This window comes from Protomyctophum bolini, assembly GCF_963924005.1.
Source record: "Protomyctophum bolini genome assembly, chromosome: 11".
Taxonomy (NCBI): Eukaryota; Metazoa; Chordata; class Actinopteri; order Myctophiformes; family Myctophidae; genus Protomyctophum; species Protomyctophum bolini.
The window spans coordinates 21765514-21789913 of record NC_137872.1 but is presented as its reverse complement, the minus strand read 5'-3'; the positions used below and the strand labels follow the sequence as shown (position 1 = coordinate 21789913).

Below are 24400 nucleotides of genomic sequence, written 5' to 3'. Positions count from 1 at the left end.
ACGCTGCACGCAGAGCGCTGGGAGGCCACGTGACACGGCACCATGTGACCATTATGTGGTGGGTGTGTTTTTCTCCCTTGATTCAGTGCGACGACGTCTATCTGTATCTGCTCCTCTCTGTCTCTGCTGTTGTAGTAGAAAAAAAAAGTTAAGATGGCGACTGTTGTGCATCTGAGGATCGGGGACCTGGTCTGGTGAGACGACAAAACGCTTAATTAAACATTTACATCAGACACCACTGACCTTTAACCAACGTTGATGCCATAAAGTGTCATTTTGTTAATTTGCACGCCGTATTACGACGTGTTTGTTGGTATAACGGCGCGTTAAGGCCAGCGTACAGTCAACGTTAGCATGGCGGCTAGCGGAGGAACTAATGCAAATAATGTGTCTCCCTACCGCACCCAGGGGCGCCCAAACACAGCCAGGGACCCAAACACACACCGCGCGGGTCCAAAATACACAGGAGAAAACGAACATATATGCATGCTAACATCTCGCCGGATCGCGACGAGTTGTTGGCTTATATATCTGTTCTTTTTTTGTTTTTGTTTTTTTGAATAGCGGCACCGACATACTACGAGGCATGAAACAGGCTAGAGCCAGTTGCAGCCATCTGCCGTGTGTTACTTGTACCCGACATGTCATTAAAGTAACGCCACAGACAGGCATCTGACATGACAGGGCTGTATTTACTTTAGCCCCAGTACGTTCCCTCAGTCTTGTAAAGTATCATATAGAATATTTCACTAAAGCTATAACTGTCTACGTCTGCTTGTTGTGACGAAGATAGAGTATATCTGAGTGGCACAAACTAAAGTCACGTTACAGTCATTTGTCAGGGTTGTGTGTCTACTCTGTGTACTGTGTACGGACGGATAGTACATTTGAGTAAAGTGACATCAGTTACAGTAGGAGTTGTTCCTGGTGGCCTTGAATGTGATGGTGTGTTGTTTCTTTGGTTAGAAATATAAGTGTTAACAGCTCTGTATTCTGATACTACTACTCATTGCGAGAGTGTTTGTTCAGTAACAGGAGTCTCCATGTCTCTCCAGCTCTTTAAAAAACAGAAAATGCAATTTCAGGTTGGGATACCAATTTCAGGATAGAGATCTCAGACAGGATACAGATTAAAGAAGTGACATTCGAAGTGATGACTGACAGATCATCATTGCCACAAATAAATGAGCAGACAGATTTGGAACACTAAACGTTAACCTGATAAATGGACACTTCTCCGGATTGGCTGAAGTTTTGTCACCTACCTGGAAATGTATTTTCAGTTTAAGTTACAAACACTCTAATAATAACTTTTATCACAGTAGTGCTTTAACAAAAAGAACGAACCTTTTGTTTCAACAAAAAAATGCACTTTCCCTACCGTTTAATGTTATTTAGTCTCACTCACTCACTGTCATTACATGATGTATGATCAGGTTATGACAATGACTGATTAGTTGTCAATAATCAAACACTGTTTTTCCAGGGGGAAGCTTGGTCGGTACCCTCCATGGCCAGGAAAGGTGAGACTTCTTTTAGTTAAAAAAATCATTAGTAGTGAATAGCGATACTGTCAATAGAAACACACTCATCATCAGTGGTAAATACTATACATTTTTACTTTGCGGTTTTCATTCTAACCATTTTCTTGTTGCTTTTATCTTGTTCCATAAAGCACTTTGTAGTCCTGTATGACTCAACTTTATTATTATTTGTTTATCTATCTATCTCTTGTCTAGGTTGTTAGCCCTCCCAAGGACCTGAAAAAGCCAAGGGGCAAAAAATGCCATTTTGTTAAATTCTTTGGTACAGAAGACCAGTAAGTAATGTCAACAGCTCCTCTAAATCAGAGGTTCCTTTTTGGCCATGCACCCCCTGTTACCTCCCGAACTAGCTGACACACCCCCCCACATGGAAATATAAATTGCATAAGCTATATAGAGACATATATTTCCTATTTATCACATATATGCACATATATGAACCTGAATATGGCATATGCAGGATAGGCTGTATTCTGCATATACTTGCCATATTGCCATAGTATGTTAATATATTTAAAATAAAACCATAGCACCACCATTAGCCTTTTCATGTCGCGCACCCCCTAGAAGTCGCTCGCGCACCACAAGGGGTGCACTCACCACAGTTTGGGAACCACTGCTCTAAATGCTTGCTACAGCTGTCACCAATACCATCATGACATTTTACCATTTGACCATGACTTTCTGTCATTGGACATACAGTAGGAGCATGTGAATAAAAAATACACTTCTGTTTGACTTTATGAACAAAGTTTGCACAGGGCAGATACAAATAACTAAGTAAATAGCCAAGCTTGTAGATCGATTCGGCTATTTCCCTTATTTTTTTTTTTATGATTTGAAAATGTCTGAACAACATTTTTTAACATTGAAACGGTTTGGCGAAATAATTGCGATTATCTCAACTAATTGCAATTATGTAGTCATTGTGACAGGCCTAGTAGTCACTCTCCCTCCGACATAATCCTTGTTTTGTTCGTTGTGTCTCCAGTGCATGGATCAAAGTGGAGCAGCTGAAGCCCTACCACCCCCACAAAGAGGAGATGATCAAGATCAATAAAGGCAAACGCTTCCAGCAGGCAGTGGATGCGGTGGAGGACTTCCTAAAGAAATCCAAGGGCAAAGAGCAGGTGCCAAAAATGTCTTCCTATTAAAAAATACCTGCTGTCTTGAGCAGAGTGTGGATGTGGGTGGGCCTTGCTCTTAGGACTGCTATTGAGCTCAGTATCTTTAAACGTGAAATGAAATTATGGTAGAGGTTTTGTTTTGTTTTGTGTTATGTGGTAAAAGTTGTGATTAGTCAATTCTGAGAGAGTACAAATGGAACCGAATGGACTACACTGCATGCATACAGTACAACCAAGCTACATGTGATTTGACATTCAAGGTGGGACTGGGACATGTTTTCTTTGTTTTAGAATTCAGAAGGCAAAGGAGAAGGCAAAGGAAAGAAGGCTGCCAGCAAGCCACTGAAAATCCTGGAGGAAGATGATGAGGACCTCAGCGCCCTCAAGGATCCGTCAGAGAAGGTCAGTAGGACATTGGAGTTGGTTATCAGGCATTCATTTGTTTTTGTTGTGGGTCAATGTGTGAGCTTCAATCTGTGGTAATCCAGTTTGACGTCAAGCATTGATATGCATTTGGTCACTGACTCCCATTTGATCTGCACTGTTAAATCCTGATAGTTAATTTAATGAGAGACTGTCACTTTTCTGACCACAACATAAGGCAGAGCCAGCCCAGCAAAATGCACAACCTCAAAGTTATAAAAAGGTTCAACTTTACCGCTGTAGAGAGAGCGAGAAAGAGTCAGAAGCGTGTTGTGCTCTGAAGTTGGGTGTAGTGCAACACTTGAGATGGACATAAACTGCCTAATGTGTAGAAGTAGGGCAGTGGTTCTCATTTGAAGGACCTGTATGGGGCAATTTGGTTTAGGGATGCAACGAATATTCGAGCGCCGAAACTATTAATCCGAATAGCCGGTATTCGGTATTCAGTTAGGTTGATTTTAGAGCAGAAACCGAATAGTTAAAGAACCAGGGTTACCTTTTCGTAACCTACTGTTTTGTTGTGATCAAAATGTAATCATGTCTTGCCATTATCATGTAGCTCTACAACAAAGGTACAGCCATGACAGCAATGGTACAAAAAAGAGACAAGTATTCGGTATTCGGCCAACCGTTTCCTATATTCGGTATTCGGTTTCAGCCAAGAATTTCCCATTCCGTGCATCCCTAATTTCGTTCCATTTGTACACTACAGTTACAAACCTGTAAGGGTCCATTTGGAGGGTCCATTTGGAACCCCCTAAGAAACCAAATCGGACCGTTAAGAGGGAATCGTTAAGGAACCGGAATCGTTAAAGTGTAATAATAATTAGGTCTATTAAAATATTCAGGATCAGCATTGGACCCCGAATATCAGGCATGGGTCGGACTCTAATGTCAATGTGTGTTTCTCTCCACCCTACCTCCTCCAAGGACTTAACTGACTCAGACCCCGAGCCGTCCACGGCTGAGAGGCTGGGGGCAGCGTCCGGCTCAGCCTTCAAATGGGAAGCCAGTGTAGGTGAAACCCCCCAAACCACCCACCTCCCCTCTGTTCGCCCCTCCAGCCTGCTCTGTTCTTCTGCCCTCTCTAATGCTTAATGTGCAGCACGCTTCCTCGCCACCACACCGCAGCACAGCTGCTGACTCTGACCTTTCCTCCCTCTTTGACCTGTGTGCATGTGTTTGTTTTAGTTTGCAGAACCTGTGGCTGATAAAGAACTCACTTGGTGGTCACCAACTCTGTCATGGCTCGCAAAGACTGCTGGGTGGTTATGACGTACTATGAAAACTTGAGTTCATACTAGTGTAGCATGATTAAAGGTAGGGTGAGTGGTTCAGTGACGGGCGTCTCCATGTCTCTCCATCTCTTTAGTAAACACTAAACAGAAAATTAGTTTTGAGATTGCGATACCAATCTTATCTAATTGGGATAGAGAACAGCAGTATAAACAAGTGAAATCATGACCCAAAGAAGTGAGCTGACGACATTGGATGTGGAACAACAAAGTGTAAGCTTATAAATTTGTACGCTTTCCTGTTTACTTTTTTACCCTGTCCAAGTACTTATTTGTACTTGGTTGCACATGCTGAAAATAGCAGATCTACACACACACACACACACACGCGCATGTGCGCGCGCACACAAGAATAATAGCACTATATGCCACAATATATTTATTCAGAATGTAAAGAAACTTAATATATAAAGTATTCAAATATAAGTGTTCTAGAGTGTCATTTTAACACAAGCGTCCCAGAAACTGGGTTGATGACCATGGAGCATGACATGCATTGATTGGTGATGGAGTGAACACTGGTAGTCAGACTTATGGTTTCCAGGCGCTGTCAAGTGAATGTCGATGCAAAGCCAATCACATGCAAATCATGGCAGGCCGATAGTATGCTAGTTAACCCTCTCCACATACTTCTGTTTCCACTGCCGGTTGTATCCTACTAGCTCACATGTCCGTGAGGAGCCCCCACTGGGAGGTCCTATTCCTCCTGTTCAAGTCTCTGCTCCCAGCCTGTAGGAGTACGTGCAGTTATAAATGTCACCATCCCTGCCCAGCTTCCCTCCCCTGAACACGGTGCAGTTGTGTTAATTGTCACTGTACAATTTAGGCATTTAGCAGTCTCTTAATCCAGAGTGATTTACAATAAGCAAGAACAAAAAACATGGTAATACATAATACATAAAAAAAATAGTCATCATGGATCATAGTGGAATATCTATATTATGAAACCATGCGTATACACTATTGAGTGCACCTACCGTATGTCTACATAAACTGCTATTTAAGTTACATAAGTTTAGTTGAGCCTATGCATACGCCTGTAAGGTCGTCGAGGCTAGGGTAAGTGCTACGGGCTAAGATGGAGTCTGAAGAGGTGGGGTTTCAGACAATCGGCAGAAGATTGGGAATGAGTTAGTTAGTCCATAGTTTTGGAGCCAGAAGGGAGAAGAGTTTGGGAAGTGTGGAGCGTTGTCCCAGCGTATTTAGCGGAGGTACTTACAGCCTCCGTCAGTACAGTCGGCTGATCTGAGCGTGCGGGACTGATGACTGGATTAGGAGCTGGGCTGACTCCTGGGTGAGGAAGGGTCTAATTTGTTGAATGTTGGAGTGTAATCCTACAGGATCGAGTGACCGCTGTAATGTGTGCTTTGAATGAGAGCTGACTGTCCAGGACAACACCAAAAGTTCTTGGCTGTTGGAACGAAAGTTACTAAGGTGTGTAAATAGTCAGCTCCTGCATGGAGCAGGACTTAGCTGAGAAGAAGAGAAGCTCAGTCTTACTCTTGTCTGGGTTCAGCTTGAGGTGGTGAGAAGACATCCACTGTGAGATGTCAGCCAGGCATGTAGTCATGCCTTCTTCCACCTGAGTAGCAGAGGGGTGGGGGGGGGGGGGTAGAAACGGCCGAGGGTCATCGGCGTGGCAGTGATGTGATGGATTGTGAGCAGAGATGACGATATCGAGAGATTTAGTGTACAGGGAGAAAAGGAGGGGACCAAGTACAGATCCAGGACGTAATGCTATAGGCTGGGGACCTGTCAGCAGGGAGTAATGGGCGGGAGGAGTAGGACGAAGCCTCTACGTCCTCCTGATGGGGGCTCCTCACTGGTACGTGAGTCGGTAGGATACAACAGCAGTGACGACGACTGAATTGGAGAGAACAAGGGGTAAAAAGCTAAACAAAAACAATTTGATTAAGTGGGCTGGCTAGCTAAGTAATGTCAAACAGGCACACATCACTTCCACCTGTAATTTGCATGAGGCAGGCTCTGCAATGACATACATGTGGTCAATTACTATGGGTACTGAGATGATTGCTCAATTTGTACCCATTTCAATCAGGGCCCATTTTAGTTTGGTGACACTTGGTGGATGCACTTAACCAGCTGGTAGGATGGGAAAATAAGTGGTATTCTGGGGCCAGAGGGGAAGTGATTAACTGCCTGCACTAATATTCTTTCTCTTTTTCACTACATAAAGCAGTGGTTCTTAACCTTTTCGGGATCGTGGCCCAACTTGAACATTTTAAGAAGTGTACACGTTATCGGCTGCCATGTTAAGTGTTCAGATGGGTTGGCTGCCTGCATTTTCAGAGCATGTTTGTTCTAATGATCATTAATCTATTGTGTTCCCACTTGGATCAATGGAACTAACAAAGGAGAAAAAAAAATTATGATTTCCTATTTAGTGGTATCACAAGGAACAGTTCTTTCTACCTTCAGTTTTATTTTATGTTCTATCAAAGGGTAGAACATAAAAGGGAATATTAGAATATTACATAAAATCAATAAAAAAACTAAAGCAAATGTTGACCACCTGAAAGAAACTTGCACGGTGGTCTTTTTACACAAATGGCGTTTTCAACTGTATTCTTTAAAAAAAAGTTTGAAGATCCTTTAGTGCTGCTGCCGGCTGCCCCGCTATCTTTTATTTGGTCAGTTCATTTGAGAGTGTCTCACTGAGTTTCCCCCCCCCCTTTTCTCTTCTATTGTAGCCTGTCAAGAACGACCCACATTTCCACCACTTCCTTCTCAGCCAGTCTGAAAAGGTAGGCCTCTTGCCTTTCTTGTGTCACCAGGTCTTTGTCCCCCTTTACTTTGTCTTGAGTTCCATCCCTGCTAGCCACGGGAACTAGTACGGATGGTTAAATTTGCCAAAATAATTAAGCCATAAGGGACATGGCATTTTTAGGATGGCACTGAAAATAGCCAGACGGTGTGTGACATTGGTGCACAAGTAAGTATAAAATAGGGAAAGGTATATCGTCAAACCCTAAATTTAAACCTCTTAATCCCTAATTCAAACCATAAACCCAAACTGAATATTTTCCTTCTAAACCTCATCTCTAAAACGACATTTATAGGAGCAGGAAAATGAACGGTTCTCACAATGTTTCAGAAATTGTACTCTACTCGTGTGGACGTTTGTTCCTCAAAAGTGTCACACACACAGGCCCATTTGAAACTTTGGCCACTGAAGTGTAGCAATCCGTGGCACAACTAACTTAAATGTTTGCTTTTGATGTTGAAAGTTCCCTATACGTACTAGTGGTTGAAAGGTTGTCAGTAAGCAAGTGATAGAGTTGGAGAATGCATTTTAAAGTAAAGATTTGCAGACAAATTTAAGCTGATGATTAATTGTCATACAAATAATTGCGAATAACTATTTTATTATTTTTTTGAGTGGTGCAACCACTCCAAGGAACGGCAATGTCCGTGTCCGCCTATGTGTCCGCCTATGTACCTATGTGGCCATGAGCACGAGTATGACTATTAGTACCAGTAGGGGCGCTGTTGTGCCAGAAACAGAGAGAGAGAGAGTGCTGTACTGTTGCCTGCTAATGAGAGGGGAGGAGAGACGGGGGGGAGAGGGGAGTTGCACCACTCAGTTCACACGTGTGTGATTTTTTTTTTATTGAACATCGGAAGGTTACAATTTTTAATTCTGTTTTACTTCGTATTCACAAATTGCACAGGGCAGATATGACAAATGACTTGAATATCTGAAGAAATCACTGACACATTTAATGTATATATCTATTTTTTCTCTTTCCCCAAAATTTACAAAATAGTGGAAATAGTTGATCTACAAGCTTTGTAGATCTGCTATTTCTGCAATTGTTTTTAATGTTCAACATGCTAGTGATTGAAGATTATACAAAAATAAATGCGATTATCTCAAATAATTGCGATTAGGAGAATATGTAGTAATTGTGACAGGCCTAGATGTAACTGACTGAAGGCTTCTGTTTTCTGCAGCCTGCCTCATCATTGGAACCCATCAGCAAGCGTCTCAAGATCATCGAAGAGGTAAAGGATCTCTTGACTAATTCACACAACCACCAGATACATGATACGTTTATTGAATTAACATTATGTGAAGATGTAACGCAAATAATGGACAATTATTGTATAAAGACGGAGGAAGAGGAATTATTTTCTCTGTTCATTTATTGAGAATTGAGAATGTCCAAATGAGAGTACGGGCAAGGTCCCCATGCAGTGGGTAAAACCAGGCCAAGGACCCCTTAAGCGAGGGAGAGATGAAGCAGGGATCCATGTACCGGTACATATTGTACAACATTGTGTTGCAGATTCAACTTTTTCATAGATTTCGTAAATGGCGTCGGTCTTGTTTGACATCAGTATCAATGTGTAGCGTTGAGTTTGATTTATGTTACTGTGTATTTTCAAACAGTTAACCACATAAACCTCATGTTACTGTGTATTTTCAAACAGTTAACCACATAAACCTGCTATACTTTAAAAAAAAATACTTGATCTGCTTTTGTTTTCACCTACAACAAACCTTTTTGCCGAAAATTGCCAATCTACAACAAACTACAAAGCACAGAATAGGATCCTAGTAGGGATGTACCGGTATGGAAATTATTGGCCGATACGATGTTTAAAATAACAATTTAGCCGATACTGATACCGATATATATGTTTATTTAGTTTTTATTGTTCTTTCCCCCTTTTGTGCCAGGGAAACAATTACATCTTCAATACAAGAAATACATGTTCAGCAGTGTTTCCTGCAGGAAAAAGCTTTGGCATGGTGCTGGGTGCGGGAGGGCCTTCTGGCAAATTTTGATTAATTAATTAATTTGATTAATTAATAAGATTAATTAATTAACATTAATTTGTATTATTGCTATTGGAGACACTGGGGAGACACTGGGGGACACTGGGCAGGCACTGGGGAGTCACTGGGGAGACACTGGGTACACACTGGGGAGGCACTGGGGAGGCACTCAGGGAGGCACTGGGGAGGCACTCGGGAGACACTGGGAGGCACTGGGGAGGCATTCTGGGGGACACTGGGGAGGCACTGGGGAGAAACTGCAGCCACTGGGGAGGCACTCAGGGGGACACTGGGGAGACACTGGGCAGACACTGGGGAGGCACTGGGGAGAAACTGCAGCCACTGGGGAGGCATGGGGAGGGGAGACACTGGGGAGGCACTCAGGGGGACACTGGGGAGGCACTCAGGGGGACACTGGGGAGGCACTCAGGGGGACACTGGGGAGGCACTCAGGGGGACACTGGGGAGGCACTCAGGAGGGCACTGGGGAGGCACTCAGGGGGACACTGGGGAGGCACTCAGGGGGAACACTGGGGAGCCACTGGGCAGACACTGCAGGGCAGACACTGGGGTGGCACTTGGGGAGGCACTGGGGAGGTACTGGACATTTCCTATCACACACACCCCATGATTCACTAGCCCCCTTTTTTGGGCAGCTTGGCATGGCGCGATTTATTTCAAGCATGGCGCAGCGCCATGCCAACAACATTGTGCAGGTAACCCTGTTCAGAATCTATAGCTTGGTAGGCTGCAGATGACTAACGCAAAATGTACCAATGCTTATCAACAATAGATAAATATCAGCTACTGCCATCAGTTAATGTCAGATTTATTTGCTCATACCGATAACGGCAAATATCAGCAGATACAATATGTGGCCGATACATCGGTGCATCCCTGGATGCTATGGTTCAAGTGGTTACTGTAAAAAAAAGAAGACCCCTGGGTTAAACTAAGACGCTTTCCCAAAGTTCCCAGACATAATTCCTTGGTAAAGCTCCCAGCCCTTGTGTGGGTCGATTCTCAAACAGTGATTTTGCATTCAAACGTAAAAAGCGTTGCCAGCTACGTTGCTGCCGAGTCACTGTTGGAAGTGTTGCTCAAGCTGCATTGCGTAAAGGGTTGAATAGCACAAGGAACTGGTTAATGGCAAGTGAGTTTTTATTTTAAAACGGGTTGGCGGTTCACTGCGTCATTGGAGCTCTGGGAGTCCAGCGCAAACATTTTTATCTTTTATAAACGCGTCACGCCAGTCACACAGTGACAGGTGTCACCGTGGCAATCCGTAGGCTCAGTGCACAGTGCTCACTGGTTATATTGGAAATAAAGGTGTTGCCAACTAATGAAAGCTCTGTTCCATTCTGGTCAAACAGACAGGTTGCTGATATTGTGCATGTCGGCTCATTCAAAGTGTATTCCATGACCCTCATGGTCCCTTGAGGGGGTTCCAAATGGCCCCTTATGGGTGTGCAACTCTGAGAGTAAAAGAAAAGAGCCAATCTACATGCTCACAACCTATCGCATCGCGAAGCATGTAGATTGGCTATTTTCGGCGAGTGCCAGTCGTATGACATAGTATAAATAAGGCTTTTAAGCACCAACGAGTGCAAGCAGTGTTGGCAACTTGTCCAAGTCTTCTTATTATAAGTGACTTTGGGATATTGGTAGTTGGCGGTTGTGTTTTTTTGGGATTTTCTAAATGTTGTTTGAACCAGTGGTTCTCAAACATTTTCATGTCAAGGACCCCCCTACATTTATATGTATTTGTCTGCAGATCCCCCATTTGAAAATATTTTGTGCCAGGCACCCACCATAGATTTCTTGCCAAGGACTACCTTTACGACCTTTTCTCCAAATGCTCATACTGACAAGGACGACTTTTAGCTTTTTTAGTTTTTTACACTAGATGCCGCTCTTGGCTAACCTATGATTCACCATTTGAATCCCAGCCTAATCACAATTATTTTAGATAATTTCAATTATTTGTAATTGACACCTTGTGGGCTTGTGCATAAGCTTTTTTCTTTTACAGTTTGAATGCAAGTCATTAAATGTAATTTCTTTGTGTATTTCTGTCATATCTGCAATTATTTTATTACTTATTTATACGTTCCAATGTTCAATGCCAAACACACAATTCAATCGTTAAACCATTTATTTGTTTCAATTAGTCATTTGTCAAGTATAATGTCATGATCATGGTGGCCCTAAATCTGACCTGTTCTCTTTGGTTGTTCAGGACACAACGTCAACATCTATCCAAGCAGCAGACAGTACGGCCATCAACGGTAGCATCACACCCACAGATAAAAGGTATGTTCATGTTTACAACATTCATAACTGCTATAGACTAATCCATAGAGGTAGTGGTGTACCATTAACCCATTTTGACCTGAGATCAGATTCTAAAAATGTCTTCTACATCCTGACAGTTTTCTGAAAATGTCAGTCGTTCTTCGATTTTCGACACTAAAAGGGGGATCCCGCCAAAAATGGGTTAAGCACTCCTTTCACCGCAGCACTGATTAGCTACACCTGGACTACAGGGCACTGCTCCACGTCTATTAGTGCAGGGCCAACACTGATATTTTCATGAATTTGTACCACCTAAGGTGAGCGTAACATTTTTATATTTTTTAAGTGGTGCAACCACTTCATTAAGTAGCTTTGTGTGTGCCACACGGTAATGTGGGGGTCACAATTGTGATTAGGTCATCACATTGGGCATGTGGCTATGGCTGAATTTTGGGCCAAGGTGTGTTGTTCGTGCAAAACTAATGCTTGGAATGGATTCAGAATCATGAAAACCCCCTAGTCTGACACATCACATTCTACTTAAAGCATAATGAAATTTGGAAAGTTTTGCCTTTATATAGGTTGTATATGGTGTGGTCACATATAACTGTCGATAACTGACATTAAGCTACTGAATTGGAATTGGAAGACTTATAAACTACCGGTATGTAGAAATACAAAAATCTTACGGTCACCTTAGGTGGCTCAGGCTCGGCTCCTGGAGGTCTGGAGGGTCTTGGAGCAAAGGTAGTTATAGATCCTTAACATAGTTCCATGGCTAATCCAGCCAGTTACAATAGAATATTTGTTCCAGGCTGTTCTCCGCTTCACAAATCTTACGTACACTATAGTATTTCGACCAAATGGCTAAAAACCATTATGTCACTGTGGTGTCTAGGGATTTGAAGTTGAATCCGAACACTGGTTTATATCCGAAACACATTTGGCTGTGTAATAATTGAATACTAAAAAAGACAATTAATTAAATGAGCTCAAAAGCTTTATTGAAGTTTTTTTTAAATAAATAAACAAATTATACAGTATTGTTTACAGTTTGCTGTCCTAAAGGCCAGTTTCTATAGTGTTCATGTATGGTTCTTAAACCTGGATAAAATATCTGCTTGCATAGCTATGCATATTTCCAAACGGATGCAGTTCTTAAGCTCACTTTCCAAAATCTTTAATGTTGGAAATCCAACATCCAGATGTTTAGACTGGTTTGCTGTCTATATAAAGTAATTTGGGTATATTCCAATGTCAGTGTTTGGCACTTAAAGGGACTTTAGTGTTCTAAAATCTTTTTTTATATGTTTTTTGTGGCTTCCACCTTTTATATTATATATTTTTTACGGAGGGATAGAGTAGGCTATTAGGAAATGGGGAGAGAGATGGGGGGGGGGGGGGGGTGACATGCAGTAAAGGCCGTCGGGATCGGGAATCGAACCCGCGGCACACTGCCAGACTGGAATACCAGCCAAGGTGCCTGGACCGCTGAGCCATGGCCAGGCCAGTTTTCTAAAATCTTCAAATAATTTTGTGTATACTATTGTTGAGTCAGTGCTATATGGAACCAACACAATATGTAGATGTGTGTCCTCTCCCCTCTAAATGTGTAATTATTGTCTGTTTGCTGTTGCATTGTTGTTTCAGTGAAGGACTGAAAGTGCCTCATGACATTTTTCGCATGGATCCTGTGTTTTTGACGTTTTTGATCTTGTTCTTTGTCTCCAGGATAGGCTTCCTGGGGCTGGGGCTGATGGGAAGTGGCATCGTTTCAAATCTATTAAAGATGGGTCATGTGGTCACTGTGTGGAACCGCACCGCAGAAAAGGTACCTGGACGATCCCCGATACAATCCACTGAATGACATTAGAGGCGGAAATCTCTAGGTATCTGACGATTTGATTACAAATCGATTTCCGATGCATCTCAATTTCAATACATTATTTATCACCCTCACTGTGTGACTAATAAACAAAGTTCTTTCTAATGATCCATAATGAAAATAGATTACGACAGAATACAACCCACTGGACAGTGACATCTAAACATGTCCCTGAATTCAGAGGGACAGGTGCAATATTTTTTCCATTATTTATTTTTCTGGTTCATATTCTTAATTCGATATGGAACATTATATGATACAACAGTGGCATACAAATAAAACGAGCTCAACTAGAAAAGCATTGGTCAGCGTGGCACACGGACTGTATGTAAATATAATAAAATTCATAATTAATTCATCCCTACCAAAAATCATATCCGGTCTGACTTCTGTGTCAATAATAATGATGACGCAAATTTATTCTTTTTCCCCAAGATACACCCTTTTCTTCAGTCAGCTGACCACTAGAACCCCAGAATCCATATTCTGTAGCAAACATTATCCCAAAATGATGAATCTACAAGCTCACAACGCGGCACGTTGAGATATTGTGAGCTTGTAGATCAGCTGTTTTTGGTGAAGAGATCTGAAGTAGAGGAGGAAAAAGGTGTGCCAGGTACACAGACGACTCGGGTCCAATTCACTAAGTTTGATAATGCACACCTGTACAGGGTCCATACATACGTCATTTTCCAAAAGCATCTAAACACGGCCTCCACTTTTCTTATTAAATTATCTGTAAATTGTAAAAGTTTGACTCCCAACGTTGCCTTTGTGTTGCAGTGTGACCTGTTCATCCAGGAAGGGGCCAGGTTAGGACGGACCCCTGCTGAGGTGGTCTCCATGTGTGACATCACCTTCTCCTGTGTCTCTGACCCCAAGGCTTCCAGGGATGTGAGTACAGCAGTGGTTCTCAAACTTTTTCACATCAAGGACCCCCAAATTGACACTCATTAGCCCGCGGACACCCATTTGAGAAGATATTCCAGGGACCCCCATAAAAGAAGATTTTTACGACTAGTGATTCTCAACCCGTTTAATTTCAAGGACCCTCAGTTTGAAATGCATTAGTCTACAGAACCCCATTTAATGACATTTATATCACTGGGACCCCAATTTCTATTGTAAAATCAATAGAATCCATTTGTACACACAGTTTGGAACCAAATGGACCCTTATGGGTCTGTAACTATCATTTAGCTGGGGACCCCCTGGAACTCCCTCAAGGACCCCACTTTGGGAACCACTGGAGTACAGTACTAAAACTATGACCACAACTTTTTTTTACTGACGGAAAACCAAATAAAAACTATGCTATTTTGACTAAATATATTGACAATTTTGTCTGCAAATAGAGGGACTATATAGTAAATATAGTGGAGAAGAGATCCATTAGAGAAGTCCTACTGGAAAGAGAAGTCCTTTTACCCTAATTTGTGTGTGGGTCTACAAGCTTGGGAGCTTGTAGATTGCCTATTTTCGGCGTAAATCACTGTAAATCAGGCATTACGACACCATCGAGGCCTGCCAAAATATATTTTAGTCAACTAAATCAACTGTAGATTTAGTCTACTATTGTTGTATTTAGTCAACTAAAACTATACTAATAGTATAACATTTTAGATGACTAAAGTCTGACTTTAAAATTTGCTGTCAAAATGAATCCTGGTCATATGTCCAGCAGCAAGTATCAGCCATTCTGGTGGGCTGACAGAAACTATGTTTAACACACGTGTGCAGTTGGTGATGGGGCCCAGTGGAGTGCTGCAAGGCATCAGACCAGGAAAATGCTACGTGGAGATGTCGACCGTAGACCCAGAGACCATCACAGAGCTGGCACAGGTACATGCACATGAATCTGAATCTAGCCAGGGCCCTCGCACGTCCGTACACAAGCATAGGGACACACTTATTTTTCCTACATTTCACATTTTTGGAAATCTTGGAACATTTTTGCCCATAATGACATAGTTTCATGCCAACCAACTTATTTTTTTAGTGTGTAATTCTGCCTTGTGTTGTGGACATGAAACCGTTATCTACACTGAAGCCAAAAAAGGTATAACTGCTCTCGGCTGACGATTTTCTGTGTGTGTGTGTGTGTGTGTGTGTGTGTGTGTGTGTGTGTAGGTGATCACGTCACGGGGCGGTCGTTTCCTGGAGGCTCCAGTAGCAGGCAGCCAGCAGCTGTCCAACGATGGCATGTTGGTCATCCTGTCAGCCGGCGACCGCACAGTCTACGAGGACTGTAGCAGCTGTTTCCAGGCCATGGGCAAGACCTCCTTCTTCCTAGGTATACACTTCCTCCTCGGCGGCATGCAGCCAAGTGTTGACCAGTGTTCGCCGGCATAATCTCACACCCATGGGGACCCTGAGTCTGCACAAACAAAGTTCCGAAGATAAGTTTAAAGTGAAGTTGACCCCAGTAAAATGACTTCATAGTAGAGCCCTGTGCGGGAGTGATTTATTAATCCCACTCCTGTTACATTTCTGACCACTCTCGCCCAATCCGGCAATGATTTCATTCATTGACCGCCCGCAGTGACCGCCTGTCCGCCACTCCCGCCCGCAACAACAAAAAATTTAAGTCCCACTAAGTCCCGCACCATCCCGCAGTTTTTGTCGTTTAGTCGCGCAATATTTCCATTGAGATCGAAAAACATTACATAATACATTTACCCAAACTGAGATTGAGCAGGCATTCACGAGAGAGGGGTTGTTTTTCTTTGTGAGGAGTTGTCAGCATGTCTTATATGGAATCAGGTTGCCAAGGGAAAATAGCCCATCTACAAGCTAGCAATATGTTGAGACGAATCTTCCATAAAACCCAATGGTCTCGAATATATCATAAGCAATGGTTAAAGCCTCAGTTTGTGATTTCTTCACCTGATTGGCAGTGTGACGGCAGAAACAATATTACTCAAACTGAATTTTACCTATTGTGTTAATTGTTTAGGAAACAGGATTTGGCCATACAACATTTCAGTGGCGTTTGAGTTTGATTTGGCGGTTCTGGTTTTGTTTGTTGAAGGTGAGGCCGGCAACGCAGCGAGGATGATGCTCATACTCAACATGGTGCAGGGAAGCTTCATGGCAACCATCGCCGAGGGCCTGACCCTGGCCCAGGCCACCGGCCAATCACAGCAGACCTTACTGGACATCCTCTGTCAGGGTCAGATGGCTAGCACCTTTGTGGACCAGAAATGCCAAAGTAAGACACACACACACACACACACACACACACACACACAGTAGTAATAGAGGGTATGCGCATGCTTAAAGTGAATGGCACATCGAGTGGCAAAGCAACATGCAAAGTGAGTTTAACGTTGTTTAATGCAATCAGACTTTTCTGTGCAGATGTATGGGCTGTCAAGGCCAGGAAAGTAGTTTTTTGCCACTCAGTAGGTGTTTCTGCATAACTTCCTGGTTTGATGATGATGTCACGCGCATACCCTCTGTAGAAAAGATTATTCATTTAGTTGCCAATTTAGTAATCGTAATCAAATCGGCTGTATTTTATTTTTATTTTATTTTTTCTTGCTAGTGTAGTGTAACTACACTAAGGAGGAGTGACTGCGACGGGTTCTGAGCTTGTAGATCGGCTATTTATGGCAATGTGGTTTGGTCCAAGTTTCAGACCAAGTACCGTGCTGATGGGCAGGTTTACTAAAGTACTGCGTTTCCTATGAAATCGATTAAATGGTTTAATTGTAGGTATAATTTGTAGAGGGGTCATCTCAGCTAAGGGCTTCACCTAAAATATAAAACGTTTAAGACCCCTGCTCTAAAGTATTAAGATCCACACAGCACGGTGGCACAGTTGGTAGTGCTGTCGCCTCACAGCTAGAAGGTCCTGGGTTCGATTCCCGCTCGGGACGCTGTGGGTGCTGGCGGCGTGTTCCCTCCTCCGCGTCATCAGTGCCCATACCCGAAGGCGGGGTTGGCGAAAGGGCCTTTCTGTGTGGAGTTTGCATGTTCTCCCCGTGTCCCCTAGGGTAGGTACCCTCATAAAAAACATGCAGTAATCCTGGTCACTAAACTGCCTCCCCCTGGCCAGCCGGGGCGCCTGATGGAGGGGAAAGGAACTGGTTGGAATAACGTGTTCCTTCCACGCGCTACGTCCAACCAGGGAAACTCCCCCCTGTCAGGTGTAAAGGAGCAACTTGGACACTCGGGCATGAAGGAAGCATGAGTTCAAGTCCGTTGCTCTCCCCATGTCCCCCATATATGGGGACTAGGTTGGTGGAGGGTGTGTAAAGCCCAGGATCACATTAGATCAGGGGTTCCCAAACTTTTTTGGACCAGGTACCCCTTTTGGGGTAGATATTTTTCCAGGTACCCTCTCATCCTCGCAACACGGATAACAATATATTTACAACCACAAGCCGTGTTTCCTGCAGGAAAAAGCTTTGGCATGGTGCTGGGCACAGGCCACAATTTTGATTAATTAATTAATTAATTTGATTCATTAATTAATAAGATTAATACATTAAGATTAATTTGTATTATTGCTCTTGTATTGCTATTGGAGACACTGGGGGGACACTGGGGGACACTGGGCAGGCACTGAGGAGGCACTGGGGAGACACTGGGGAGGCACTCAGGGGCACACTGGGGAGGCACTGGGAAGGCACTCGGGGGGCACACTGGGGAGGCACTGGGGAGGCACTGGGGAGACACTGGGGAGGCACTGGGGAGGCACTGGGAAGGCACTCAGGGGGACACTGTCTAAATGTAGACGTCTAAATGTAGACGTCTAAATGTAAGTTTGGGAACCACTGCTTTAAACACTTTAGCACTTTATGAACATGAACAAAATAGATGGGTCCCCCCTGGAACTCCCTCAGGTACCCCTGGGGGTCCCCGGACCCCACTTTGGGAACCACTGGTCTAAATGTATACAGACGTCTAAATGTAGACGTCTAAATGTAGACGTCTAAATGTAAGTTTGGGAACCACTGCTTTAAATACTTTAGCACTTAATGAACATGAACAAAATAGATGGGTCCCCCCTGGAACTCCCTCAGGTACCCCTGGGGGTCCCCGGACCCCACTTTGGGAACCACTGGTCTAAATGTATACAGACGTCTAAATGTAGACGTCTAAATGTGTACGTCTTCTCTTATGGGGGTCCCTGGCATATCTTTTCAAATGGGGGTCCACGGGCTAAGTAGTGTCAATTTGGGGGTCCTTGACATGAAAAAGTGTGGGAACCACTGCTTTAAACACTTTAGCACTTTATGAACATGAACAAAATAGATGGGTCCCCCCTGGAACTCCCTCAGGTACCCCTGGGGGTCCCCGGACCCCACTTTGGGAACCACTGCATTAGATGATTGACACAGGGGTGAAAAATGGGTTACAAAATCGTGGGATAAAAATAAAATAAAAGATCCACACAGCACACTCTTGACATGTAACAAAGTGGCCTCAGTGTTGACCAGGCCACCTCTCTGTGTCAGATATCTTACAGGGGAACTTTAAACCAGACTACTATTTGAAACACATCCAGAAAGACCTGAGGCTGGCCATCTCTATGGGCGACGGAGCCAACCACCCCACCCCCATGGCAGCAGCAGCCAATGAGGTGAGACCCTGTCTACACGGTCACATCCGGTCTGTCAGGATGTTATCTGTTATTTAACAAAAAAAAGCTGATCGGCTAATTACAATTATCTTAAATCATTGCGATTAGGCGACTATGGAATAATTGTCAGACCATCCGTGGTCCGATATGGATACGCCAGTGCGGACCTAGATGCTGGTGGAGGCAGATGGAGAGTCATGCCAATGTAATGGTGTTAACCTCCCCCCACCCGGCCCCTGTAGACCCCATCACGTGGCTCCATGTGGACCACAGATTCCCGTAAAAGAATGGTGACTCATAGGTTAACAAACGGCACCATCTAGTGCAAAAAACTCAAATTATGTCCTTGGCAGGGAATGAGTTTTAATGTGCACCATTGTATTCTCTACCAACAGTACACAAACCAACATGTATACAGTGTAAGTGTATACAGGGTACCTGCACATTTCTAGTGACAATTGAAGGACTTTTTATTTATTTCACTCCTTGAAAACAAGGAGTTTTCAATGAGTTTTAATAAAAAAAATACTAATTTAAGATCATTACTACAAACAAACTACTATGAAATGTAATGCCTCAACTCCTAAAATTACAAGTGCTCTTCAGGGTGGGCGGTCCCCTCACTCCCCTGGAGTCTGAAGAGGTGAGTCTTCAGACTGCAGCATAGAAATTTGGAGTTCCACAGTTTGGTAGCCAGAAGGGAGAAGAGTCGGGACGTGTGGAGTGTTTTGTGTTGACCATTTGTCCATTGTTTGGTCTCTGCAGGTGTACAAGAGGGCCAAGGCGTTGGACCAGTCAGACAACGACATGTCTGCCGTCTACAGGGCCTACATTCACTAGAGCCAGATCTGCACCTCTCCTCTGGACCAGCTACACTTTAACTCTCCTTTTTACTTTGCTTTTTACTTCCTTCCTCTCTAATGATTTTTGTTTCTCTTTTTGCCTGCCGCCAGTTCTGCCCAATTTATACTCTGGTTTTGCGCAGCCAGTTGTCGTGTGATCAAAATAGTCGATCTGCAAGCCTCTGCTGCATGGTGTGAAGACGCATAACCACTTTATACATTTTTCACTCTAAATGAAATATCTTTGCTGAAAATAGGCGATCGACGCGTTGTGAGCTTGTCAACCGGCTACTTTTCTGCGAAGGTTTTCCCAGAGTGTGGATGCTAGGTGTTTAATGCACAACATGATAAAGACCGTGCTCATGGTGATCCTGCGGTCACTGAACCTCGGGTCGTTCCTCTCGGCTAACGGAGCTGGCACAGGCACGGCGAGGAGAAAGGATTCCATGCAGGCGTTAGGTGAACCTCCCGAGGAGAAAGGATTCCATGCAGGCGTTAGGTGAACCTCCCGAGGAGAAAGGATTCCATGCAGGCGTTAGGTGAACCTCCCGAGGAGAAAGGATTCCATGCAGGCGTTAGGTGAACCTCCAGGTGTCTTCTCTCTGTTGTTCAACAGTCACGAGGCCATGGGATGATTACGTGATTAGAAAAAGCTCACAATAATTGTATCGGGGAGATTTTAATTCTATCATTGAAATTGTCCTGTCATAAACTGAGATTGATTCACATTTGCCATATCTCGTTAAACTCTAAAAAGTTAAATGGACCTGTAAGGAGCACTCTTGGTATGCTCTCTTTTTCACTCGACACCAAATCCCTTCGCAAAAGAATATCTACCAGCTCACGAAGTGTTACTTTTTGGTGAAAGTTCCCCCCCAGAATAGGGTTGCTGGTGTTCAAGTGGATTACAAAAGTGGCCTTTTAAGAGTTTTAAGCAGATTTGTGATTATTGCGATGATAATGTTATCAAATCAAAATTATTTTGGCCTCAATCGTGACATGACATTTTCATGTCGTCTCATCCCTACTAGAGTGCTGCTCCTGGGTTCTGGATAATGTGCATGCAATAACTAAGCAGACTGCATAATAGGTTAATGATCCAAAATTGTGATTTTTGTTTCGCAATTAATCTAATCGTAAAAGTCGACAATTGACACCTTATTTGGTAAGCTGTCACACCTTTATAACTTGTCTCAGCATTGTCACACAAGGTTTAAAAGCATAGCATGTAGTTGTATATAGTTATATATGTATAGTTTAAACGACAAAACAATTTCCCTCTACGAGCAGTTATCAGCCACTGGAGTAGTGATGTGATGTTTACCTGCAGATAGACAGCTGCACACTGGCTGAGCTTACAGATCCGCTATTTTCAGCCCACTCCACCGGCACGCAACTTGCATATAAATCAGGTTTGTTTTGTTAAGAGGCAACCTTGAGCATTGCACTGACGTTGATTTAAATTTAATGATGCTATATGAATGCTCCACGTTAGGTTGCACTGCTGTCTCCTATTTCTGTCTGTTGCCAGGCGAAACGTGCCCCACTTGTGAATTCTGATGGTAAATTAAGTTAAAATGTTTCAGTAAGTGATATTTCTTTGGTTAAAATAAGCGCTGAATAGTTCTATATTCTGATAATTGTTTGTTCAGTAACGTGGGTCTCCTTGTCTCTTCGGGTCTTAGTGAACAGACATATGTATAGCACATTCTGCTAAACTTGAAGGAAATTGGCCTTCCACTTTTGCTGATACTTCCATCGTTGCCGCAGAGCTGCTTAACCTAGGATATGAGTATGAACAGGGGTCGATCATCTATAGCAATTTCAGGCCTGTCATCTCATACAGACATACAAGGTAGAGACGAGACAAGGAGACACCTATTAACTGAAAAAACACACTAGCAATGATTACTATCACAATTTAGAGCACCAAATGTCTTTGACAAAAATAGCCCACGTAAAGGTTGTAGGTTGGTTATTTTTGGCGAACGTTCCCCCTCCCATAATAGGGTTGCTGGGCTCAAAGTGGTTTTAACAGCAGCAAAATCTTTGTATCACTTACACTACCTTCTGCCAGCGCCTTGCCATGGTGAAGTTGCGTTGCATTGAAGTCACAGCTGATACATGGCACGGACGTTTGGCTTTGGTAGAGCACAGGTTAACGAGATGTATCACTCCTGTGCAAATTATATTATTAGGTTGTTAATTCTGTGTGGAGGTTGTTTTATTATGTCCTGAATTCCATGAATACAAAAAATTCTGTGGATTTTGTTTCTTTTTTCCGTTTATATATTAACCTGAAGACAAAGGTTAGCAAAGCACCAAGGACAGGTCACTGCATTGCCTTAATGTTGTAACTCTTGAGTGTTTGCAGAATAGATGTATTTATTTATTTCTGTCTAATTTCTAGACCTTTTTTCTTTTTTAAATTTATTTTTATTTTATTTTGTGTTTTAACGAATTTTGTGTTGCTGTCGAGCGTTTTTCTTGAATTAGGTTAAAGATATCAACCGATAAAGTTGAGGCCTTAAAAATTGTCATCGAGACTTGAGCTTGCCACGGTCAAAAGCATTTGTTTTGTTTTAAATGCTGGAAGAGTTCTCATTTTCCCATTATTAAACTTTTTGAACAAGACTCAACCCCTTTTCTCAATTGCATTTTAACCATGTCAGTGCTGCTTGTACTAAAAACAACAATTCTGTTGGAAAGTGTTAATGTTTGCAGAATCAGCGATGCTGACTAAAACAATTGGAGAAAAGTTGAAACATTACAACATTAAAGCATTTTAAAATGTAACGTTTTACAAAAAAAGACCCAATCTACAAGCTCACAACGTGTTGTGAATGCAACGTGTTGTGAGCTTGTAGATTGCTCATTTCAACTAAAGCCTACAAATTAAGTATAATAGCAGATGTACAAGCTAAGGACACATTAGCTGGAAGATCTAACCCGTTTTCTAGGCAAGCGACACCGTTGTGTGATTTGTGTATAAATTCAACTTTAATTCCTGGAAAATAATTATAGTTAATAGTCCATTTCTGTTTATTGATTTAAAAACTAAGGATCCCCCACCCCATTTTCACTGGTAATTGTCCCATTTCATTTTATACATTTTAATTTTGCCAAATTAATATTCTTTTTGTTTTTTTAGTTGAAGATCCTATGACCGTACAGTGTATAGACATGTTTTAGGAAATACCGGTAGATATGTAAATATCCTTGCTTTGTATTTACACACGCATACATAACACACAACACCAACACAGACTCTCATAAGGGGTGGGTAACGTTTTGTTTTTTACTTTACAGACTCTCATTGTCTCTTAATACTGTAGACGATTAAATTGTAGTGTAAATTGTTTACTACTGTGTGTGGTTTATCTAATCTGGCTTATAATCGTGTTGACCCGACTGACTTGGATCCAGTTGTGGAAGTGGAAAGTGGATATGATGGAATTGCTTTTCTTGGGGGGATATTTATGATTTTGTGTACATGTGGAAAGATGTTTGTTTTTTGTGCTCTTTATTAAAATCTTTAAATTGACGTTGTGTTTGCACTGGGTTGTCATTTGATTTGAATGAACACTGTTTGATTTAAACAATAACACTGATAGTTTTGACACAAGGCACACGCCTTGTGTTCTAATGGATAGGTGGCAGGCCTCCAACAATGTAGTTATTTGGTCAAAAGCTAATACTTTCCATGGGTTCTGCATTTATAAAGCCCACCACACTTGGCCACTTTCACTTTTAAACATTATTCTAAACTAAGTAATTAAACCCATCTTTTTCTTTTTTCTTCTAAAAATTGCTAAATAGTAGGCCTACCACGCACAAAAATGTAGTATTGATACAATCGATTATTTGCATTGCAAAACGATACGATACATAGTCAATGTTGCTGTTTTCATTTCGATATACTTCTTGAAAATAAAATAGATTTTTCGTTGCAGTTACTATATCGCGGTTACACCCCTAAAGAATAGCCAATCTACATGCTCGCTCGTAGCTTTGTTGAGTTTCAAAAACATCGACGGGCAGAAATCTTATAACCTTGGATCCAATTATTTTATTTCATTTTATTATCAACCATTTGAATCTTCTTTTCTCTGTCTTCAGGTAGGCTACTCTCTCTTTGTTCAGATCCAGTTCCTAACTGTATCTTTTCCTCCGAGGTGGAAAATGGAAAGCCTGGTGAGGCGAGGTTAAACTGTATCCGGTTCTTCACACACAGACGGTTTTGATTGATTGATTGATTGATTGATTGATTGATTGATTGATTGAAATATTTATTAACAGTTTGCAGAACAGTACATTTCAAGCACAAACTCAATACAAAGACTGTTAACTGTGAGTGGACGACCCAATTAAGCATTACACTTTTTTACAAGAGGGTCCACCATGTTCAATTCATCAAAACATTTAGAGACGTACAAATAGACACTTCTATATAGTTAAAGAACATCAACAACATTAATATCTAAGGTTAATATATACTCTTAAAGCGGTTTACGATTTAGAGTATATGGGTTTACGACTTTACGCCATACTATAGGTTTACGTTCCTCCGAAAGGCGAGAGGGCGGTGCTCAGCG

The 24400-nt window shown here is 42.4% G+C and overlaps 1 protein-coding gene across 1 annotated transcript; it reads left to right on the top strand.

Moving 5' to 3' along the window:
- Window positions 1-105: 105 nt before the first annotated feature.
- glyr1 (glyoxylate reductase 1 homolog (Arabidopsis)) lies at window positions 106-23349 on the top strand. Its single transcript, XM_080777021.1, has 16 exons — window positions 106-194; window positions 1487-1523; window positions 1740-1819; window positions 2536-2674; window positions 2963-3073; window positions 4025-4108; window positions 7101-7154; window positions 8365-8415; window positions 11433-11506; window positions 13220-13319; window positions 14157-14267; window positions 15114-15215; window positions 15504-15666; window positions 16405-16584; window positions 18839-18963; window positions 19729-23349. Exons 1-16 carry the CDS (start codon window positions 154-156, stop codon window positions 19801-19803), a joined length of 1527 nt encoding a protein of 508 aa, XP_080633147.1. The 5' UTR covers window positions 106-153; the 3' UTR covers window positions 19804-23349.
- Window positions 23350-24400: the final 1051 nt, after the last annotated feature.